The sequence below is a fragment of the Gymnogyps californianus genome, chromosome 15, assembly GCF_018139145.2.
Source record: "Gymnogyps californianus isolate 813 chromosome 15, ASM1813914v2, whole genome shotgun sequence".
In the NCBI taxonomy this organism is placed as follows: domain Eukaryota; kingdom Metazoa; phylum Chordata; class Aves; order Accipitriformes; family Cathartidae; genus Gymnogyps; species Gymnogyps californianus.
This window is the reverse complement of record NC_059485.1, coordinates 19,261,385-19,280,233: the sequence shown is the minus strand read 5'-3', so window position 1 is coordinate 19,280,233 and position 18,849 is coordinate 19,261,385. Positions and strand designations below refer to the sequence as shown.

At 40.7% G+C, this 18,849-nt stretch overlaps 2 protein-coding genes across 2 annotated transcripts in view; one reads left to right on the top strand and one right to left on the bottom strand.

Annotated features, from left to right (window-relative positions):
• Positions 1 to 18,849, top strand: part of IFT140 (intraflagellar transport 140) — an 83,640-nt gene that overhangs the window by 37,687 nt on the left and 27,104 nt on the right.
• The window catches only part of TMEM204 (transmembrane protein 204), a 30,955-nt gene that overhangs the window by 4,149 nt on the left and 7,957 nt on the right, over positions 1 to 18,849 (bottom strand). The window contains exon 2 of the mRNA XM_050905680.1: positions 9,883 to 10,038. Within this exon, the coding sequence (XP_050761637.1) occupies positions 9,883 to 10,038 (156 nt within the window). The remainder of the gene's footprint in view (positions 1 to 9,882; positions 10,039 to 18,849) is intronic.

Sequence of the window (18,849 nt, the reverse complement as noted above, 5' to 3'; positions counted from 1 at the left end):
ATTGTTAGCAGTAATAGCATACAAGAAGATTGCAGCAGAGCTGGGAAACAAAATCGTTTTCCCTCATTTCCAGTGTCATTCTCCGAGTTCAGTTTGTCCTGAGGCACATGGTAGAGAAGAGGGAGGGAGACCAGATCCTGTATTGTGGAATACATCAGTTTTTTTAAACTCTCTTCTGAGATGGCTCGGTTCCCCATCTGTGGAACCAAGATGATAAAACTTCTTTTCTCCTGTGTTTTGTTTTGTATTTCAGGGCTTTGGGAGCAGAGCGTGCTGGTTGTAATGTGCTTATAGAGAATGTGTATCTCTACATCTACGTTTGAGGTCTTTAGGTCTTATAATACAGATAAACACTGATAGTGCTTTGCTCTTCCAAAGGTTGCAGTCCACTTTTCAAAGGATGATAGATACCAATTTTCTCATAAAGGTAGGAAATAGAGAGAAAGGGAGATTGCTTGCACCTCCTGCAGCCAAAAGTTATGGACGTGTTTCTTTTCCTTCTGGTGTCAAATTCGCAGGAAGGAGGCTATTGAGGTACAAATCAAGAGACCCATCTTACTGATGAGTCTGGCACATGACAGAACTTTGTGTGGTCAGTTTTCCTTTTCAATTTTCCTTTCAGAACTCTTTTCCAGTTCACATATACTTTCACAGGGAATCCAAAAAGCATTAAATAAATTTAAAAAAAGTGTGGAGCAAATCATAAGACCTTAAGCAGGAAGAACTTTGAACCTAAGCTGTTTGTACCAGTGACCACTTACAGGTACCTCTAAGGGACAGTTATAAATATTAACAACAGCCCACCTTGCACTGTCTTGCATTATTTGTTTGAGGCTCTCTTGGCAGAGAGCACTAGGTTCAGGAACGCCAGTTACACAGAGTAACCCTGATGCTATGTCGTGTCTTGCAGCTTAATTTCCACTTACAGAATTGTGCCTGGTGCTTTCCAACTGCAGGTTTACAGGTATTTACTCTACCATTATCCCTAGCTTAGAGAAGCAATGGATGATTAGCACTTCTAGTTTCCTTACTGAAAGTCAGGTCTGCTTGTGCAAACCTGCCGGGAAAAACCTTAAGAGTTCCTGGTGCGTGTGAGAGCTGTACTCTCTTGGGCATGAGTTTTGCCCCATTCTTTTCTCATTTAGCCAAGACAAGCAGCAGTGGTCTATACATATGTCCTTTATGGCACAGCAGAAGTAAATAAATGCTGTAGGAGTATTTTCAATATTTCAACTTTTTTCCAAATACCCAGCTTATTTAATTAAATTACTTAGCTTTTTCTTTCTTGTTTATGTATCACTTATGGCCAGTTACTGTCCTAAATGGCTACACATCTCCATGCTAGACTGGCCACCTTCATGGGCTCCCTTCCGTCCGGTGGAGCAACTGTCCACCAGGAAAAAGCACTAAGGCTGCCTTACAGGTCCCAAAATAAAACTATTTCTGCTAGCAAGACTATTTCCCTTTGCCTGAACCCTGATCAGATGAGCGGCTAGTCATGCAAGAGGCTTTCTCTCCTTTTGCAGTTCTGTGCCAGTGTCTGAGCGGGGGGAACTGGGCGATAATGGGTTTGAGAGCTCCCCGACTTGGCAGATAGCAGGATTGAGTCACTGGAGCTCTTGAGTGAAAAATGTAGGATCTGTTTAGAATACTTTGCTGCAGGCTAGACAGGAACTGACATTTAAGAAGAGAGAAAAACATGACAGAGGTGGGAGAGTTGGAAGCATGTTACTATAGAGAGTTTCCATAATTAGTTTTACAGTTCTGCCACTGTAAGTGAGCTCCGGACTAAAAATTCGCTGTGAACATTATTTTCCAGCATTCTTATTTCATATTAGCATGACCTGATACTGGATTTATAAACGTAGGAGCTCAAGAGCAAAGGGTGAAGAAATCGTACTGATCCAAAAAGACTGAGTTTGCATAGGATGATACTTAAATTTTGATGAATGCTGCTTTTGTAAAGACGCTGTGTGAAAACCCCCAAAGTTTGTTTGGAGAGATATTGTCTGTAATAACTTAATCAAAATTAGACTTCTTGAAGCAAAGTGTTCCAATGTGCTACTTATGTTTTCCTTGCCCTTAGAGTGGTCTTGTTGTACACCAGCCAAGAATTGAGACGGAACATTTAGCAGCAAGTCTGTTCTCTAAATGACTGGGCAACACACTCAGTGCGCTTATTTGTGCCAGCCTGGCCCTTCTCCTTCAGTGGTTCCTCTTTCTTAGGGAAAGTAGATTTTTACATTTTTTTTTTAATTCCTTTGTTATATGGATGTATCTGAGGAGTGGTGTCTGCCTAGTTTGGATGAAACCTTAAGAATAATTACGTGTGTACCATTTGGTTGCAAACCCTAGCGTACTGATGCAATAATACTGAGTTTCTGTAAGGAAAGAGAATGAAACTGAAGTTTAACTAATGTTTTATTTTTACTAACATAGCTAAAGCAGAGTATTTTCATGATACTGGTATCTCCTGTTTTGCTTACTGCCTTCACTGTGAGTGTTATTAGCATTAGGAAATCTTTGACAACATTTTAATTTGTTGCCTTTGAATATTGTTAAATATTCAATTAGTGTATCGCTTTTGTGAGAATTTAGCGTAGGAAAAATGGTGCTGGAATTCTACTCCTACTAATGGTTGTGTAATATGGGTATAACTCAGTTGTTAATGTAAATACACCAATGCAGAATTTGGCTCTGTATTTGGAACAGTTAGAAGTACACCTATAAAAATTAACCTTGTATTAAGAGTAGCTTCTGTCTCCACGACTAAAACTGACTGTGGTGACTTTTCACTTTTTAGATAGGTATTTGTAACATTGAGCAACAATGTCTGAATTTAGTTTCAGTATTCCAGTAAAATACCTGGAGGGATACAGTTGGCTTCCCGGACTATTTCCCGTAGGTAACTCTACTAAAAATAACCAGAAAATTGCTCTACTTGCCATCAGTCTTCTTGATCTCTTAATTTACTATACAGTTTGGGGAGTGCTGCAGATGGGAAATGTTTCTTTAAATTTAGTTATGAAAATATTAAACATTTTCATCTGGTTTAGTTTTGTTCCTGTTTTGTAGCAATGACAAGACTTTTAGATGCATGGCTGAATTTCCCTGAATTAATTTCATTATGTACATCAATCAATTTCAGATCGTTTTATTGTGTATTGTCTAAAGTCTGCACAGAGGCCACATCTTTACTAAAAATCCTGATGAGATTACTTGAAGTACTTTATTTTCCCATAGAGCTGCTGTTTATCTCTAGTTGTTTCCCATCTGTAGCAAAACAAGCCTGGATGGGGGGGCTTTTCCGTTGGGGAAGGAAACAGATAACGAATTGACTAGGAAGACTTTTGGTTGGGACAGTATTGACTGTGTGAGTGGGGGTGGGTTGGGAGAATGCTACTTTTTGAACTTACATTTCAGATCTGTATACTGAATTTCCTGTTTGACTGTAGCTGGCTGCAAGCCAACTACAGATTTTTAGCATTTTAAAAGAACTCTCATGGTCACTTTTCTACTTCTGTGATAGTTTGTTTTTTTCCCAGACACCCCTTGATTCGCATTCCTCCGTTTTATTAGTACATTGATAGTGCAGTTGAAGAAATCTACTTTATGTTTTCTCTGGGTTGGTAGAAAGTCTATATTGGGAGTTATAATCCTTCTCTTTACAGCTTGTCCTATAGGATGACTTTTGCTGCCAGGAAAAGGGAGAAGAAGGAAAATAGAGCAGCCAGACTGTTGTTGAGAATTCACAACCCACGCTTGTGCAGCAGAACTGCAAACAGGGAGGGGAAATTTCTCACCCCCTTTCTCTGCGTACCCCGTAAACATTTACAGGGAATGATTTAGCTGCAATGAGTCACAAGCCTGAATAAGCTGCTTGTAGGAGCTCAACTGTATTTATCAAAGTGAGATAGATTGCCAAAGTGCGATTGCTGTAGGACTTATGTAAATGATTAATCAATTAATACCTTTTCCTGTGTCAGCTTGGCACAAAAGAGAGTTGTTACAGTGCAAGGCAAATGTGGAGCTTCTGCAATAGTTGGGTGCTCTTCATTGTAATACCAGGCTGAAAGCTGTAGAAGCACGCTTGCTTTGGTTTATAATGCCACAGAGACTTTAGCGGCCTTTGAGTTTTCAGTTGTACATTGTTGAGTACAATAAAAATTTCCTGCCAAGGATTTTGGTAGAACATAACATCTCTTAGAATTAAACAAGTTATGGGTAGCAAAGCTTCTCAGGGGCAATAAGACCCTCTTGTCCTTCACTTTTCACCACTGAATTACAATGGCTTTCCACTTGTGGTGTTCTTTGAGTTTGTCAGTCTCTCTTTGTCTTTTAATCTGATAAGGTTGGGAGATTTAGTCAATGTAAGGCAGTGAATTCTACTTTATGTTGATTGGAAATCTTCAAAGGGAGGTGCAGAGCACTGTTTAACAAGTTTAGGTCTACTGACAGTGAACTTGCTTTTCTTGGTTACCTTTTGGAGGTTTCCTTAGAAATGATGCCAGTCCTTGAACTGAAGGTTGAAAAGCATTCCCTATGAATTAGACACAATTCCTCTTGGGCAGCTGTTTAAATAAGGATAAATGTGCAGACTTTCACACTGAAAGTCAGCTGCAAACAGTGCTTGGCACCTCGGATTCGGAGGCAGCCGGAGTCAATGAAAGCTCTGCTTTTGATCGCAGTAAACTTCGTATCAGACACAGGTAAGAGCTCTTGTCAGCCTGAGCGAAAACAACTTGTGCAGAGTGAAGCAGTCATGGACAAGTGATCCTCCTGGAAGTTTCAGTGGTCATCTTCTGCTTCCATTTTTCAAGTGGTCTGTCCATCTCCTGATGCATCAAAGGGAAGAATTGCATAACTGTGGATCTAGCTAGGCAACTCAGTTTGAAACTTTTTTAGGAGACATCTTCATATATATATATAATATGCATGTTCATAAGCAATAAAGTGAATATTTGAGCTGAGAACTTTTCATTTCACACGCTTCTTTCTGCATTACTGCATTATTTCTTACGCTGTGTCTGTCATAAAATGCGTTCCTTGTACTTGCATATCCGAATGATACTTATCTGGTAATATATTTGTTACCATATTCCTAATCAGAATACATGCCCTTGACATTGAGATGCTACAACAAATCGCCTGCTACTCGTATCGGTATTTAGACGTGAAGAATATACGCAGATCTTCTCCCTGCTGCAGTTATACCAGTTGAAGAGTTCAACACACTTCTTGTGAGCTACCGCCCTTCCCAGTTCGCTGGTTCAGCTGCTCACGTGAACCATTTCAGTCAAAATAAGTGGGATAGGCTTCCATATTTTAAGATCTTTGCAAGTGCGGTTCATTTTTCAAATGTGTGAAAACAAGATCGCTTTACTGTGAGGTTTGCAGTCCACATAAAGAACAAGCAAGTTTGGCACTGAGGTGAAATAAAAATGAGAAATAATGAAAACATTTAGCACAAAATCGAGCAGTCAAGTACTCTCTTTTTGTTACGATTTTTAGGTTATTTACAGTGTCTCATTTATTTGCTTCCTTTTCAGGAAGTATTAGGTCTTACAGCTTCATAGATTTCATCTTAGAACAGATCTGGCTTGAGGGTGTCGTGAAGGAAAAAGGTGGAAGGAAGTAATACAGAAATCAGAACCACATTGCTATCGTGAATATCTTCAGCTATATTCTCCAATGGCTGCTTTGCTGGTCTGTTCTGCATTAAGATTTTCTGGATATCAACCAATCTAAAGTTGTAGTACCCAGAAAGAAGAGAGAAGGTAAACGTTTAACAATTGCTTGATTTAGGTTTAATAGCACAGAAATGAGAGTATGCCTGAACTCGGATTTCCTGTGATGCATTAGGGGTCTGGAGTGAAATACACCGTCAGCAGAAAAACACAGTAGGAGAAGCTGGAATGCAATGCTTGAAATGCAAGAGAGAGGTGAGATTGTAATTCATTTGGCTGTAAATGACAAGCTCAGTAGGAACACAAAACTTTTTAATCTTCAGGATGTTATGTATTAAAGTAATTTAATGCTGAAAACGGATTGGCAAGAATATTAATCATTATGATTCAGGTTTATTCCAGTCTTGGACTTTCAGAAACTAGGATGAGATCTAATGTAGGGGATATTTTATCCCGGATTTTCCCCGTTATGTTTCTAACATTTCACTCTAAAGTCTGTGGTAATCACCATTGTACAAGATTGGAGACTTGGCTAGAGTCCCTTAAGGTCTGATCCAGTCTGGAAGGTTACTGCTTGTAGTAGTTTAATATTCTCTGAAGTGCTCTTTATTCCCTCTCCTGTTAGTATGGATTTCCCTTTCCAACTGCTCTTCTGTCAGCTCTGTTATTCATCCTATATTCAGCACATGGAGTTTGTAACAGGTCCTTGGAAAAAAACAGAAAACCCAAAACCCTCTAGAGGGAAGTTTCTGAGCGTTGACACAAAATTCCATGTACAACACTGGTTCCATTTTCACCACATGCCTTTTCCAAAGCAAACAGCTCGCTTTCCTGTTAACTGGGAGGTGTGAGGTTGCGGAGCTTTGGAGCTGTGTGAATCCCGTTGCTGTCCCAGGAGCAATGCTGTTTCCTCTCTTCTTTCCTTCCTCTTTGCTTCCTGGGGCTTTATTTTCTGTCAGAGGTCCATCCTTTTTGAATGACTGTCAAATGCTTGTGCAGGTGGCAGAAGTGAAAAAGCGGTGGAGCCTGGAGTCGTCGCAAGCTCTAGGGCGATCAGAGACGCTTGATTTGAACTTGTGATAGGGTTTGGAAGATAATACTTAGTACACTTGGTTTTCTAAAACAAAAAGGACTTTTGTTCAGACCTTGGGAAACGGTAATGAAATCCACACATAATCTTTCAGTGGGATAAGAAAACTGTAAGTTGACTTTGTGATTCTGAGCCATATACTCAAGCCTTCCTCCATAATACTAGATTTCATTCTACTGGTGACCATTGCGGTTCTCTTCAGCACTTGTTGGCATATTCCAGGATGAAAGTTAGAGATCAAACAGAAGTTGGAATTAGAGGGGACATGAATCAAGAGGATTCTTTCTGAAATTACTGACAGGATGAGCAATTGCAGAACAATTCTCTAGATCATTTGGATTTTGAAAAGGAAAAAACAGGAGGTGGGTGCTTTTGTTTTCAGTAACATGTAATAAACAGAAATTACCCAGCCAGTACTCAAGAAATATTTAATAAGATCTAAGTATGTATATTCTTAAATATTGTTTGCTCTTCTCACACAAATGATCTGTCTGGCCTAAAGTACATTGGCTTTAACCCTTAAAATGAAGTAGGGGAGAGCTTCACAGTGATTTCTCTTGGGCTGTTTTGCGCGGACAAAGTGCTTTTAAATACAAGCTTTTTATCCACTGTTCTGATGTTTTTGCCGAATATTGCTACTTTACTTTGAAAACAGATGAGAGGTTACCATCTTGGAGTAGAGGCTCAGAGGCTGGGTATTACCTGTGGCTTATAGGATAAGGGGGGGCCGCTTTTCCCCCCTTCAATAAAGAAATCTTGGTCTGTAGATGTAGCAGCAATCCTTCATCAGAGCAACAGAAATGCTGGACTTGCTCACAGTTTGCACATGTGTTTTGTCTGATATCAAAGACATTGCAGCCATAATGTGTAAAATGCTGTTGCCTGGGCCCAATCCAGGGAATTTGGTGGACGGGGATGATTTTTGTGGCCAGTTTGAGTGGCTCAACGTTACAGAGCACATATTGGGTTCTGTGAAAGAGGAAACAGCCTCTTTTGCCAGTGCAAGCTGTACTCTGAACCGCCTGTCCTGTGAGTGCAGACCCTTGATTACCCAGGTAGTCAGCAGTTGACGTACCACTGTCCTGGAAAACTAGGGAGGTCTCCAAGAAGTCTATTTTCTATTGGGATAATGGCAGATATGATGACTCCTTCCCTCTTTTTTTCAAAAGTATACATTCCAGAAGACTTCAGCTGGTTGTTCTGGATATCAGGATGGAATTTGCTTAAACATAAAACTCTCATTAAGATAATGAGATGTAAAATGAATATCATGTTACTGACTGCAAGACTGAAAACCATCTGATGATGGTGAAGGAGAGCGTGGCATAACTGCAAAGGAGGATGGGGAAGGGGGGCAGGGATAGCCACCAAAGTCATTGCATTATTTCTGCAGATGGGAGACCTTTGATTCATATAGCGCAATGTCTGTCTTTGTAACTGTCACGAGCTGCCACATCCATCTCTTCACACCTTTTGAACACAGGCAGGCAGATGAACTCCTTGATTCAACAGCTTCTTCAGCCATTCTCATTAGTGTTTTGTTAATCATTCTGACTCTGGCTTTCCTCCCTTCTCCCCTCCCAGCACTGGGGATTTCAAGGTTCAGCTTGCATAACAGGTAATAGCAGGCATTTCCTTCTCCTGTGTCGGGATATCCTGGCGCCCTTCAGTCTCTCTCTGACTGTGTTTAAAACAGACTCCAGCACAGGAAAAAAAAAAAAAAAAGGAAAAAAAAAAAAGCCCAGTCTAAAATTAGCAGCCTTGATAGAAGAAAGGCCCAGGGCTGTCCACTGTGCTGTTTGTCAATGAAACAACACATCTAAACAGAGCCAGAATGCATTTCCTCTCTGGGAAAAACAGAGTTTTGGGGAGGATGGGAGGGAGTGAGAGTAAAGCAGGCATCACACCGATGGTCAGGGAGAACTGTCCAGAAGGTGTCCAGAGTTACAAAGACCATGGTGTACATGAAGAGGCTGTAGGGAGGTCTTGTTATGGCAAGGCCATATATCTGTCTCTTGGTAGCACTAACTGATGCTTGAGGGTCTTGCTGCACCTGGAAGCCGGATCAGATGCTTTGAGAATTACAGAACCTCTGCAGTCTCCTCCTCGTTTGGACTTCAGGTTCATCATCCTTAATGGGTATTTACTGCTGTGAGGACCGTATTTAAATGACCTAGGCTAGATTCTGATCTTGCAGCAGGGTAAACCTGAGGTCTCAGTATGTTTATACCATACTAAGTATTCTGAGTTTTTAAAGTTGAAATTAAAATTTAAAATAAAATGGTGTTACTTTATTATAACCTGTTGTTTACATTAATAAAAATGATACATTTTTAATCCGATCTTGTAAGCAGCTTGAATGTTATACTCCATTAATGACAGTTTCATGCATGGATATTTTATAGGATTGGACTCTTGGTGTAATGAATAATGAGTGACTTATTTTATGTAGTAAAGAAAGGTATTATTGCAAAATGTTTACAGTTTGTTGCCACTGCTGTCAATATGGAAATGTGATAAAACCATTTCCTCCTTTCCTCATTCATTTCTGTATACAGTCTGTGTCCATGAGAATTACTGTGGGAATTTTATTTATAGCAGTCAATGTTATGAATTGACTTCAGCTTTCTTTGCTGGATTGCAGACGTATCTGTCTATCAAAATCCAGCTGATGGTCATTGAGTAAAATTCAGTTAGCTAAAAGCAAATAATCATGTTTCAGCAAGACTTCAAAAATTTGCTCGGCCGTTCTGCTCTGCTTTCAAACCATTCCTTTGGTATATTTTGTCCTGCTAAATTGTGGGATTACGTCGCATCCAGTTTCTTTCTTTCATGTTTGCCTTCCTGGTTTCATAGGAAATAATAAAGGCTTGTTTTTCTTGGTTGGCAGAAGACTCATTCTGATATACCCAAGATAAAAGCTTCTATTCATGTACTGCAGAATCTCATGGGGAGAGCTTTTAAGAGACAATGAGCTTACTTTTAGATTTAGGCCTTTTTGCTATTCTTTGTCACCTGAAAGATTTATAAAGTAAGAAACTCTTTTCTACCTGGTTTTAATAGAGACTTAAGTATTTTTCCATCAGTAAAAAGAAGTGGACTTACTGGCAAGTTGGAACACGGCAGCTATGGCCTCCTCCCACCACTGGGTATCCTGAGAAATGATAGGTAGCTCCATCAGGCCCAGGACGAAGATGAGCTGGCCAGCAGTCAGAGCAACAGTGGCGATGAGGTTACAAGCACGCATCATGTCAAACTGCACTAGGGAAACATAAGAAGTAAGCATAAAGTTAAAATGCTATAAAATTGGGAAAAAGAAAATCCTGGCTGAGCAGGTACGTAAAATTTGTCAGTCCATAGAAAATGATTCTCAGACACGATTCCTACTCCCAGCAGTCCCTTGCTCAAACTGCATTCCCTGTGGTCTGATTAAGAAAAGGTTTTCTTTAGGATGTGTATTGAATCTTTCCTTTAGTTACACAGCATCTCATAAGTATTGCTTCAGTGCAAAACAATCTTGTATGGAACAAGCAGCTGATTTCCAAGGATGGCCCACTGGAGGTGCCTGACTTTTGCCCTGTGAAGACTCTACCTATGATTAGTAGCCAGAATTGTTTGGGGCAGGAATGGTGTTTGTTTTGCATTTGTGTGGCACTGACTGAAATGGAACCTTACTTTATAAATAGGTTTTCAAGGCCCTAAAATAATAATCATCACAAAGACAAATCTATAGCACCTTGAATTTCTTTTTCACCTAGTCCATCTGTGTTGGCCTAGAAAACATCCTGTGGATATTAATGCTAACATCTTATTGGTTTAAGGGAGCTTTGTTTAGAGGATTCTTAACTTTTCCTTCTTGTAACATTTATTAATCTTTTGGATGCACTGGAAAGACCCTTGTATTTCTATCTGTGTAATGAGGGAAACGGTTGCAATGAAGATGTCAATGCTTGGCAGTTCTGAATGAGGTGCTATGGCATAATTTACATGTATAAGTAAAAAGTTACATTTTTTTAATATATATATATTAATTCATATATATATATTAGTGGATGTTGTGGGAGTCTACTGTCGACCACCCAGCCAGGACAATGACACCGATGAATTATTCTACAAGGAATTAAGGGATATCTCTGGATCAACTGCCCTTGGCCTTACGGGTGATTTTAACTTCCCAGACATCAACTGGGCATATCATACAGTGGACGCAAACAGGTCCAGGAAATTTCTGAAGCATGTTGAAGATACCTTCTTGGTGCAGGTACTGAGGGAGCCGAGTAGGAAAGGTGCCCTCCTAGATTTGTAGTTTGGAAACAGAGAGGGACTCGTGGGCGAAGTGGTGATTGGTGGCTCTCTTGGTTACAGTGACCATGAAGTAGTTGAGTTTCAAATTGTTGGTGCTTGACAGGAGAAAAACTGCCAGCAAAACTTCAACGCTGGATATGGGGAGAGCAGACTTTGGGCTGCTGAAGGAGCTAGTCAGTAAGGTCCCCTGGGAATCTGCTTTTGAAGGTATTGGGGTCCATGAATGCTGGTCACTTTTTAAGAGCCATCTCTTAAGAGCGCAGCAGCAGGCAATTCCAAAGTGTTGGAAGTCATGCAAGCGGGGCAGAAGGCCGGCTTGGCTGATCAGGGATCTTCTAGAACTTAGGCAGAAAAGAAAAGTGTACGGACATTGGAAGCAAGGACAGGCGACACGGGAGGGCTACAGGGATGCCGTTCGCCACTGTACGGAGAAAATTAGTGCGGCCAAAGCTTGATTAGAGTTCAAGCCGGCCAGCACTGTGACGGACATCAAAAAGGGCTTTTTGAAATATGTTAACAGCAAAAGGAGGACCAGAGATAACATTGATGAGGTCGGTCAGCTCACAAATAGAGACATAGACAAAGCAGAGATGTTCAATGCCTTCTTCGCCTCTGTCTGTAACACCGATGGGACCCCCGGAGCCCTGCGTTGGAAGACCATGACTGAGGGGGATGATAAACTCCCAGCTGACCCTGAACTTGTTCGAGACTTGCTGCTCCAGCTGGATGTACATAAATCTATGGGGCCCGATGGGATTCATCCCAGGGTACTGAAAGAGCTGGCCGATGTCATTGCGGGACCTCTGTCCATTATTTTTCAATGGTCTTGGGAGACTGGAGAGATCCCAGTCAACTGGAAGCTGGCAAATATTGTCCCCATTCTCAAGAAGGGTAAGAAGGAAGACCCTGGTAATTACAGGCCTGTCAGTCTCACTTCAGTGCCTGGTAAAACTATGGAGAAGGTTATTCTGGGAGTTACTGAAAAACACTTGAGAGCCAACGCAGTCATTGCTCATAGCCAGCACGGGTTCACGAGGGGAAAGTCCCGCTTAACCAACTTAATTTCCATTTATGACAAGGTCAGCCATCTAGTTGACCAAGGGAAGCCAGTAGATGTGGTGGGTTTGGATTTTAGCAAAGCTTTTGATACTGTCTCTCACAGTATCCTTCTGGATAAGCTGTCCAGCACACAGCTAGACAAGTCCATCATATGTTGGGTGAGCAATTGGCTGATGGGTCGGGCTCAAAGAGTTCTAGTAAATGAGGTTACATCAGGCTGGCAGCCAGTCACCAGTGGGGTTCCCCAGGGCTCAATTTTAGGGCCAGTGCTCTTTAATGTTTTTATAAATGATCTGGATGCAGGAATCGAATGTACATTTTTGTTTGCCGACGATACTAAAGTAGAAGGAGCTGTGGACTCCCTCGAGAGTAGAGAGGCCTCACAGAGAGCTCTGGATAGGCCAGAGCGCTGGGCAATCACCAAGGGTATGAAATTCAAGAAGGGCAAGTGCCGGATTCTCCACCTGGGACGGGGTAATCCTGGTTGTACGTACAAAGTGGGGGACGAGAGGCTGGAGAGCAGCCCCATGGAAAGAGATCTGGGGGTTTGGGTTGGTGGCAAGTTGAATAGGAGTCAACAGAATGCCCTGGCAGCCAAAAGGGCCAACCATGTCCTGGGGTGCATCAAGCACAGCATCACTAGCTGGTTGAGGGAGGTGATTGTTCCACTCTACACTGCACTGGTGCGGCCCCACCTCGAGTACTGTGTGCAGTTTTGGGTGCCTCAATATAAGAAGCACATCGAACTATGAGAGTGTGTCCAGGGGAGGGCGACCAAGACGGTGAAGGGCCTCGAGGGCGAGACTTAAGAGGAGCAGCTGAGGTCACTTGGCTTGTTCAGCTGGAGAAGAGAAGGCTGAGGGGTGCTCTCATCCCTGAGGGGTGCCCCCATCGCAGTCTACAACTTCCTCAAGGGGGGCAGTGGAAGGGGAGGTGCTGATCTCCTCTCTCTGGTGACCAGCGATAGGACACAAGGAAATGGAATGAAGCTGTGTCAGGGCAAGTGCAGACTGGACATTAGGAAAAGGCTCTTCACTGAGAGGGTGGTCGGTCCCTGGAACAGGCTCCCCAGGGAAGTGGTCATGGCACCAAGGCTGTCAGAGTTCAAGGAGCGTCTGGACAACGCTCTTAGTCACATGATTTAGGTTTAGGTAGTCCTGCAAGGAGCAGGGAGTTGGACTTGATGATCCTTAGGGGTCCCTTCCAACTTGAGATATTCTATGATTCTATATTAAATATAAAGAACAAATGCAGAAATGATTACAGACATAGATATCTGGAGTCTTGGCTAGAAACCTGATTAAAATGTGTCTGCCAGCTGGCTACTGAATGGAATACATTCATTGCAAAGTTGGGTACTTTTAGTCAGGCTTTTTTCCTACTTTTCCTGTTAACCTGATGGATGTCCTGTTTTCATCCTTTTCCTTCCTCTCTAGCAAAAGGTGGGATTTGTAAATATCATTGTGCCAGTTCAACATCTCTTGCTAATATGTCATTGCTATTCTGAAATAGAAGCAGCTCAGTGTTTAAGTTGGCATATATTAGAAAAAGAAAGACTCTGGACATGAATATTCACCAGATTTTCTAAAGCGACTTAACTGGTTATAAGTTTAGTGGGGGCACTGACCACCGGAATTTGATTCCTGATCTTCCAAGGAGGCTGCTAGGAAGTGCAGAAAACAAAACTTGATATAAACAAGCAAGAGTAAACTTCATCGTGGTAATCATTGAGTGTGGTCTACTTTTGTGAGTCATAAAAATGAGTTTACCCTTTATTTTCCCCTCATAGGTCATCTTTAGCTTCCAATATTCTAAGTAACAACTCATGGTTTAATTAAAATTTAATAAAATACGGTACTGTATCTGAAAGAGTTAGTTAAGAACCGTAGTCCATTAAACTTTTTCACATTGAATAAAATGTTAAAAAGATAACATACTAAGTATTCTTGTTTTTTCCTAGTGAGTTCATCTCTGACCAGAGAGGAAAATGACTTCACTCAAAAAAATAGTTTGCTCAAAGATTTTGTGTTTAACTTTCAAAGTTGTTCTTTCTAGCATTGCGAGCATTTAGATCTCTTGCCATGCTGAATGCTTACAGGTCATGAAGCACATCATTGACTGATAACAGAATCATATTCAGATGCCTGAGCTTTGTAAATACCAGTAAAAGTGAGCATTTGGAGTGTTCTGTTTTTCCACTTAAATGGACTTCTATAATACTTTGAGGACCAACGCTTGCTGAAGAGATAGTAATGACTTTCAAAGGAGAAATGTACTAAGTAAAGAGCAGGCTTGCAGCCATTATTATTAAAGTACTTTAATTTGTCGACAGAGCTATCTGTAGTGTCAAATTAAAAAAATAGTTGGTTTACAGCCATAATGAATTCTGTTGCCTTGTCTGTGTATAGTATGCATGAGCTTTTAAAAAAAAAAAAAAAAGAAAAGCCTCTGTTATTATATACCCTCTAAATGTCTGGAGCTTATCCCAGAAATACATACTACCCCTTGACATAGAAACAAACACCAAATTTTTGCCTTCACTGTTATTCATGACTTCTTTTTAACACTTAACTGTATTATAAATTCTTTTGGCTTTGCCATAGATGATATTATATCTAGCATACTGAAACCAGTAAGTTTATGATTGTGATTCAGTTGAATTCCAACAGAATTTGTAATAATTTAGTCTTTAAATAATGGTTCTGTGATTGCTGTCCCCTCTTGCAACTGGAGAGTGCAGTGGCATTGGATGTGTAACACTGATGATCTTTGCTGTTTGTAAGAACTGCAGACTTAGGGATGCTTGTTTGCCTAATACACTACACTGTTCAGAGAGATATAGAAATGCACCTGATATTTTGCATAGCTGCTGCTTTTAACCAAAAAGAATGTCGCACATGGTCCAGGTTGGAACCGCAACAGGATGACGATAGGTAGAATAAGGAGGAAGCAGCTGGTATGATTTCATTAAATGTGAAGACAGTTATTTTTATGGAATAAGGTATTACAAGAATTGAGTACCCTTCCATATTTCATATTAGGATATCGTTGTTTTATTCTAACAGGATTAATGTATAATCTGTCATCTTTTGGTTTTGTTCTAGAATTGTAATGATTCCTCTTCCTCAGAGGGGAAAAAATCAAACCTAATAATGTATAGCTCTTATAAACTCCATTCTTCTTGCAGTGGAGCTCGTTAATTGTATTCAGCCTGAAAGTGCCACTCTGCAGATGACTATGCTTTCTTACTCATAGCCATTGTAACTTTGCCTGTTGTCGGCTCAGCACATGGTAATTCTATTTTGTACATACGCAACCCTAAGCTGAGCTCCTGCAACATGAAACTTAACCACCCCAAAAGGCGGTAGTTGTGGAAAGCAGCTCTGGCCTCCTCTTATTGAGGACAAGCAATGGACAACACTGATCAAGAAAGGGAATTGAGTGTGCAATTTCAAAGCATTTCTTCAGAGCCTGTACCCAAAGATGTTGAAGATGTAAATCATGTTGAGGAAGGCCTGGCCACAAAGCTCTTTTCCTGATGTATGACTGCTCAATCCAGGAATAAATATTTCTCATCTCTTATAAAAGCGGCTGCCATATAGTTTTTGTAAGAGCTGTGAAATTTAGTGTTTACCTTTGTGCTCTTCTACTCTGCCTGTTGCTATTTTAAATTATATGTAAACCAGAAATTCCTCAGTAGCCAGCCTAAGTCCATTCTGATGTGTTTTCTGTAGCCTTTATAATTAGTATGAATTTAGGATCATCTGTTCAACCATTTCAAACATTTCTGCTTCATTTACAGTAGCCATGATCCCATTGTAACTTTCTCTGGCCATTGCAGACTTCATCAACTTTTGCAGAATGATTTATGTTAGCCACAATTTGTAGAACAGGAGGTTCATAATGATTATAACGTCTGCACAATTACTGGTGGCATTTGTGTTAACCATTAGCTTCTAGAATCTGTTGTCTAACACTGTCATGACATAGGTATTTTGTATTTTGGATGTCCCACTTTTTTTGTTTTGAACTCATTATTGTTAATGTCACCTGTCTCCCGAAGTTTGACTGTGAAAGGAGTGTCCTATAGCTAGAGGTGGATGCTTCCAGCAGAACTGGATGCTGCAGAGGGTGTTTATTCCTTTGTGGGTGTCTGACATAGGTGAAGGAGAGAGGGCAATGCAGAGTATCTCTCTCTCTTTATACATACCTTTCCTTCACCTCCCTTAAGATGCAACTTGGCTGTCGAGAACTGGAAAGGGGTAGACGCTGAATGGCTCCAAAACTCTGCTCTAAGCAGCCATCAATATAAAATGCTAGTCTCTGACTTTTTCCTTCTGGAAGGCCATCTTGATCCCAGTTTACTCTGAGAAGTAGTTAATTCATGGACAGGGTATCCAGCTGGGTCTCTTGTACAGCTGGGGGTACTGGCTTATGAATTCTGCTTTGTTTAAAACACAGCGATCCGTCAAGGGTCAAAACCCAAACTCCAGGGATGAGACCAATTCAAATTCCTTGTTGTTTTGCTCACTTCCCAGACCAGATGTATCCATCTGGATTAGAAATGTTGATTTGATTTTGTTATTTGCAAGCAGCAATTTTGTTTTGTTATGTTCCATGATAGCCCCAGGACTATTTGTGCTTTGCAGAAGTAGGCTAGTCATATCGGAGAGTAATTTGCAGTGTTTTGGGATAATGAGGAAGGATGATCTCACTGAAAAATCAGATTATGCTAATTGCTTAAAATGGGAGGTTTTCTTCCCCTTTTCTGTCTGCATATAGGGAAAAAACCAATCCCAAGTGGGAATTCAAGCTTTTTACTGATTAAAGCACAGAGTGTGTCTGAAGGAAACTAAATGGCCCAAGATATTTTAATATTTGTCTACAACTTCCCCTGAGAAATACCACTTTTGGTGAACAAAAATTTTTGTGCAAACTTAAGTCCAGCTTCTGTAACTTCTGAAGTTACCAGCCCCAGGAAGAGTCTAGTGACCACACGTTTACTCACTTTCTGGGAACAGTACTGACTCTGAACATCTCGCTGTGGCTTCCCAATTTCCTGCCTGTCATCTAAGCTGCAGGAGCTGACTGTGAGCATGCTGTTATCGTATCCCCGCTGTGGGACACAAAATGTATTACACGAAAAAAATGCTATTTCAACTTTGTAATTAGATGGGCAGGAATTTGTTACGCTTAGCTGAAGGATAGTACCACCTTAGGCTGCGCTAAGTTGATTACATCTATCCGTTTATCCATACTTTACATCTCCTGAGGAATTTTGCTTCCTTGTTTCTACTGATTGTTTTGGTGTTAAACAACTACTTTAGTTGCGTTTAACTTCAGTTTTCTTTTAACCAAAAGTTAGCCTTTTAGGTATCAATTTTAAAAATTATTCCAACCAACTGGAGTTCTGAGTGTAATACCTTTTCATCATTGACTTTCTTTTTAAACATTACTCGGTTCTTAACCTTTTTTCACTGTCAATATAAAAAGGCAGACTTTATAGGAGGAGTTCAATGGTTGCTATGTTTGTGATGAAAGGAATTTAAAAAAAAAGTATTCTATCGGTGCTCTTTCCTTTTTATGGTTCTTGGGTTTACTTATTGATTACTTATTCAGTGAATTACTGAGTATACATTCTGAGATGTATCTGATTGTCTTCATAAATGCTTAATGTTCATACGTGACTTTATTCTGGAAAGGAGGATAAATGGTTGCGTTTCTGCAATAGGTATTTCTAAATAATTATGGATAGAACTGGTAATGCTTCTTATGCTTAAGTTGCTTCACTTATTTTTGTAAGAATCCATTTTCAGTTCCTCGTAACTTGACTAGACTTCATCTTCTTGGGCTGGGTGTCTGCAGGCTGAGATCATATTCTGCTGTTAAAATTTAATCTAACTAGGTCAGTAATTAGATTTTCTCTAATATAATCAAGAGATTCTAACAGAGTACATGGTTTTCCTCTGGAACTTAACATTTTGCTGAGGTGTTATCCTGAGATAAGGGATGCATCTCCTGCTGTTCTATTACCATTCACTCCAGTAAGTAGTCTGGTAAGTCTTAGTATATGCTGCCGTAACAGAACCATAGCTGGCCACTAAATCCTCCGAAAGCCCAGCAGCGCTAGGCATGTTCATCGCCTCATGGCTCTGTTGTCACAGAGCAGGGGATATGCCACAATACTGACGACAGTCTTTGCATGTGTTCATCCAGCCACTGTGGTACCAGACACTCAAGAGCAGAGAGCAAAGAGTTCGTTCCGTCCAAGCTCTGAGCCCTCGCTGCGCCGCTCTGGTGAACTCCACTTCTCATTCCTGCCCCAGTTACTAAGCTGTTTGGAAAATAAGTAACACTTATGCCTGTGCATTAACCTAAAGGTTTGAAGCCTGCCCATGATTCAGGTTGGGCTTAGTGCATGGTGTTGTATAGCAGAATTCTACTTTTTCAGCCTTTTGGAGTCATTTTTAAAAACCACATTATAGGGACTTCAGAAAGCCAAGCATCCAAACATTGGGAAAAGCCAGAAGAGTACACTTTTACCTAAATGGGCTCATACTGTTTTTTCATGGGAGCTCTGATTCATTCAACGCATGAAATAATAGTGCTTTGCAAAAAAGCTGAAGTGGTGCCGTTCAGACCGGCTCTCTATTTGACTTCTGTCTTGCTAACTCTTACTTATGGTCTTGCTGTCAATGAAGTTGAGTT